Below are 5,732 nucleotides of genomic sequence, written 5' to 3'. Positions count from 1 at the left end.
GAAAAGATTGTGTTGGTGAAGGCATTCCGCATGGTTAGGGATTCAATGGGCAAAGAATCAAATTCAACAATTAAACTTAGACTATTGGGAAAAAGGGGAAAGGATGGTAGAAGATATAACTTACCATCAACAGATGAGGTTGCTGCATTGATTGTCGGTGATTTTGACATTGACAAGACAGACAGAGACATTGTTGTGGAGACACAGAGCGGAAGATTACAAAGGATTAATCAACTCAATCCAGCATATCTGGGATTATAATATCCCCTGCTATTTCCTTATGGCGAGGATGGATACAAGGAAGATATACCGCTAAACAAAAGACACCATAACCGTGGTAAAGGACGACAGGAGGTGTCGATGAGAGAATTTTTTGCTTTTCGTATACAGAAGATAGCCGACGGATCTCCACTGTTATACTCAAGAAGACTCTTTCAACAGTTTTTGGTTGATGGGTACTCCATGATTGAGTCATCAAGGCTAAACTACATACGCAGTGACCAAGAGAAATTAAGGTGTGAGATGTACAAGGGAGTAAAGGAAGCAGTACTGAATGGAGAAACAACGCCGTCATCATGTGGCAAGCGTATAATATTGCCTTCGTCATTCACAGGTGGACCAAGATACATGATACAAAACTATCAGGATGCAATGGCAATATGTAAGGTTGTTGGTTATCCAGACCTCTTCATAACCTTCACGTGCAATCCGAAGTGGCCTGAGGTTGAAGACTTTTTGAACAATAGAGAGCTGAATCCACAAGATCGACCCGACATTATTTGTAGGGTTTTCAAGGCAAAATTAGATACACTAATTAAAGATGTACGAGCAAACAAAGTTTTTGGTAGAGTTGCTGCAGGTATGTCCAATCAAAACCAATTATGTCATGGTTCAAGTTTCCAATAGCAATAGCTGTAATGTTTTATGTATGATAGTCTATTTGTCATGGATTTGAATTTTTCATTATGAATCTTGCAGTGGTATACACAATCGAATTCCAGAAACGTGGGTTACCACATGCACACATTCTACTATTCTTACACAAGGATGACAATTTCCCACTGCCGAAGATATTGATAAGATTATATCAGCTGAGATACCCGATAAAAAGATAGACCCGGAATACTTTGATGCAGTCGAAAAGCACATGATGCACGGTCCATGTGGAGTGGCAAGGAAAGATTCACCATGTATGGAAAATTCTAAATGCATTCGACACTTCCCTAAGAAGTTTGTTGAGAATACTACTATCGACGATGATGGGTACCCGGTATACCGACGAAGAGAAGATGGAAAGACTATCAACAAATCAGGAGTCGATCTTGACAATCGTTATGTTGTACCACACAATAGTTTCTACTCATGAGATATGGTGCCCATATTAATGTTGAGTGGTGTAACCAGTCAAGATCTATTAAGTATTTGTTCAAATATGTGAACAAAGGTCATGACCGTGTAACGGCTTCATTTTATAAAAGTGCTGCAGACAAAGAGAACATGGATGACTATGATGAAGTCAGTATGTACTATGATTGCAGGTATATTTCTCCGTGTGAAGCTGCTTGGAGGATCTTTGGTTACAACATACACTACAGGGATCCCTCGGTTGTTCGTCTAGGATTTCACTTACCCGATGAACAAAACTTGATCTTTAAAGATAATGAAAAGCTCGATGATGTGATCCGAGAAGCATCTGTTAAGGAGTCTATGTTTCTCGGTTGGTTTCAAGCCAACAAGATCTACTCAGAAGCAAGGTCGCTCACTTTTGCAGAATTTCCTACACATTTTGTGTGGAAGGCAAAGGAAAGGGTGTGGTTGCCTCGGAAGAGCCATGCTGTAATTGGAAGAATCTTCTTTGTGCCTCCTGGATCTGGTGAGAGATATTACCTAAGGCTACTACTCAATTGCGTTAGGGGACCAACTTGCTATGAAGACATTCGAACTATAGACGGTGTTGTATACTCATCATTCAAAGATGCATGTTATGCACGTGGTCTTTTAGATGATGATAAGGAATATGTTGAAGCAATAGTGGAAGCAAGTTATTGGGCTCAGGTACATACTTGAGGAATCTTTTTGCTACATTGTTATTTTCCCAATTCAATGGACAGACCCGAACATGTATGGGAAGAAACATGGACTTTATTATGTGATGACATACTTCATAGACAGAGGAGACTACTCGATAATCAAGGTATATATAAACTTTGTGGCATTATAAGAATAGTGTGATTAATTATGACATAAGAATTAACAGCTACATATTTATTGGTAGAAATTTTAAAATACAAGTGTATATCAATTTATGTACAACTAGCTATGGCTTGCTTAAACATATAACTTCATAATTAATAATAAATAGTATGAATAAAGAGGATATGAAAATAAGATTTATAGACATGGTATTAGATTTATTAGTGATTTGGACTCATTTTATTAGATTCACTTTATTAAAGAAAATAAAATTTCAAAAAATTTGACCAATTGTTTGAAGCAAGGTTTTGCAAGTGTTTACGATTTGAGTTAACAATTTTTCTTAATCATATACATGATTTGACATATATGTTGCTATTATGTACACAGAGTTAATCCTCACAGAGGCCGAGATCAAAGATTTGACCCTAATGGAGATTGAGATATACTTAACAAATACAACAAAAGTCTGAAAGATTTTCCACCAATGCCAATGCCAGATACAAACCAATGTAACAATTTATTGTATCCCAATGGCATGAATAGGTTAATTTGCGATGAACTCAGATATGATCGGCAAAAACTAGCTGCAGAGCATGTAACCTACTTAGGACTATAACTGATGAACAAAAAGAAGTATATAACAAAGTCATCACTGCAGTTCAAACCGGCAAAGGTGGAGTATTTTTCCTTTATGGGTACGGTGGGACAGGAAAAACATTTGTTTGGAAGACACTAGCTTCTGCATTGAGGTCTAGATCACATATTGTTCTAACAGTTGCATCTAGCGGGATAGCATCACTTTTGTTGCCTGGAGGCAGGACAGCTCACTCACGTTTCGCAATACCGCTTAACATAGATGAATTCTCAACATGCAATATTAAGCAAGGGAGTGCACTAGCTGAGCTTTTGATTAAGACAAAGTTGATAATTTGGGATGAGGCACCTATGGTAAATAGATTCTGTATTGAAGCTCTTGATAGGACCATGCGTGACATATTAAGGTTCAATAACAAAGATAGCTTGGAGCAGCCATTTGGAGGCAAGACAATTGTTTTTGGGGGAGATTTTCGCCAAATACTTCCAGTCATCCCGAAAGGGTCTAGGCAAGAAATAGTCAATGCCACTATCAACTCATCATACTTGTGGGATGACTGCAAGCTTTTGACACTTTCAAAGAACATGCGCTTAAAATCAAGTGATTTAAATTCAAGTCATCTGAGTTGAAAGAATTTGCTGATTGGATACTCAGTATTGGTGATGGCAGCCAAGGGTCACGATCGAATACAGGTGAAAAGGTTGTCATTCCGATGACATATTGGTTTCCGATTGGGTAGACCCAATTGAAGCAATATGTAGAGTAACTTATCCTGAAAGCTTTCAGGAAGAAATATTGACCAACAGATTGAAGATCGAGCTATCCTTGCACCAACACTACAGTTAGTTGATGAGATCAACAACTACATGATGAGTTTAAATCCGGCTGAAGCGCAAACATATTTGAGCTCTGATAAGCATGTCCCACAGAGCCTAATAACGATTTATTGGCTTCAATACACACTCCTGAACTCCTAAACACAATCAAGTGCTCAGGTGTCCCTAACCATGAGTTAACACTAAAAGTTGGAACACCAATTATGCTGTTAAGAAACATTGACCACTCCGCAGGATTGTGCAATGGAACACGATTGGTTGTTACTAAACTTGGAAAACACATAATTGAAGCACGAACGTGTGCGGGCAAGAATAAGGGGCAGAAAGTGTTTATACCAAGGATGACACTAAGTCCTTCTGACCATCGAATACCATTCAAATTCCAACGGAGACAATTTCCTATTATGGTTTCATACGCGATGACTATAAACAAGAGCCAAGGTCAGTCATTATCAAAGGTTGGGTTAATATTGAAGAAACCCGTATTCACACATGGCCAGCTCTATGTTGCTATCTCCAGGGTGACAAATAAGGAAGGACTCAAGATTTTGTTGTGTCATGATGATGATCAAAAGAAAGAAACAGAGAATGTCGTTTTCAAAGAAGTATTCAGAAACATATGTTGAACATTACAAGTATTCCAGGAAAAGATCCAGCAGTCATTGGTTACACAAACGAGGTACTTGCTCCTACCAACTAAGTTGTTGTTTCATGTTACAATTTTCTTAAAAAGCCATTTTAGGTGTAGAGAACTAAACCAGTATACAATCAGTGCCTTTGGCAGGATTTAACCAAAGTAAAACTATTCTGAAAAATATGTTTTGCATTATAGGAACTATATTACCTTTATTGTCCAGCTAGAAGGTTTATTGGGGTGATATGCAATCTGATGTCCTCATTATAGCCCCACCCTAAAGTCAAACAAATGAGTAGTGTTACAAATAATGCCCATCGAGACCCTGTATAACTCTCAGTTAGCTACCGACACAATTTCAGTATAACAAACTAATGACAGTTGGATCTGTGCAATCTAATTTATATACCTCTATAGAACAAATTTAATTTCATTGTACCATCCCTTTGATTAGGAAAATAATTAGACTTGATGTCCAAATACATACCACGGAAATCCTTGAATATTTAGGAAATAGCTTCCAATTAAATAGCTTGATCCACCTTCCCATAGTTATCATTTGTAGTGTATTATAAGATTTGTGGCAGTGTACCCAATTGGATCAAAATATCATAATTAGGGAGCACCCAAAATACATGTTATATTCAGTAAAATAGAAGACATGATTATTCAACAAATACTAAGCTAAAGTTATAAATCAGTCGTGCTTAAATTTAAAAAAAAAAACTTATGGAACCCACACAAACATTCAATTCAAATGCCAACATAGTTGAAAGATTTTGTTCAAAGTGATAGTTTTCATACTAGATAATATCAAATAAGACTAGATAAGAGCAAAATATTATTCTACTACATTAATCAGCAGCCATGGGTTGCAACACTACTAAATGCAAAGGAATTCCATAATAGATAAGCTGCACATACTGTGAAAATTCATGAACAATTAGGAAATAGCTTCCAACCAAGCACAGAATCCATGCTAATGCTAAAATATACAAATCATACAAAGAGTATATGAATCTGTATAACAGTAAAAACTTACAGTAACCTATTTTACTTCATCAACCGAAAAAATTGTTCTATAGCACAAGTTTTCTGTCATAAAAGTAGTGGGATCTGTGAATGGGTGAGTATCTTGAATAAAATTAGTACCCACTTTTATGTACTCATTTAAGAATCCGTCTATCATCTACTCTAGAGAGGTCAATCCCTTCAATTCATGAATCAATATATGATTCAGATTCACAGATTCAGTGAGTGTTATCCTGTATTCATTTTGTACCAACTATAAAGATGATATTTATTGAAGTCAAACATTTTATACTAAGATATATATATAAGTCAAACATTTATACTAAGGTTCACAACAACCAAGATTAGATAATTGTAAGAAATATTTTAAATATAACAGTGTAGCAAATAAGTTATTTTTTAAGTTTTTACTCCTTCCCTTATAAATTAATTCTATCCT

General features: G+C 36.4%; 1 protein-coding gene across 1 annotated transcript; it reads left to right on the top strand.

Moving 5' to 3' along the window:
- Positions 1-360: 360 nt before the first annotated feature.
- On the top strand, positions 361-3,420 carry LOC140175554 (uncharacterized). The gene is made up of 5 exons (XM_072204060.1): positions 361-859; positions 1,071-1,331; positions 1,445-2,055; positions 2,173-2,194; positions 2,906-3,420. Exons 1-5 carry the CDS (start codon positions 361-363, stop codon positions 3,418-3,420), a joined length of 1,908 nt encoding a protein of 635 aa, XP_072060161.1.
- Positions 3,421-5,732: the final 2,312 nt, after the last annotated feature.

The sequence above is a fragment of the Arachis hypogaea genome, chromosome 10, assembly GCF_003086295.3.
Source record: "Arachis hypogaea cultivar Tifrunner chromosome 10, arahy.Tifrunner.gnm2.J5K5, whole genome shotgun sequence".
Lineage (NCBI taxonomy): Eukaryota > Viridiplantae > Streptophyta > Magnoliopsida > Fabales > Fabaceae > Arachis > Arachis hypogaea.
This window is presented reverse-complemented; position numbering and strand designations above follow the sequence as displayed.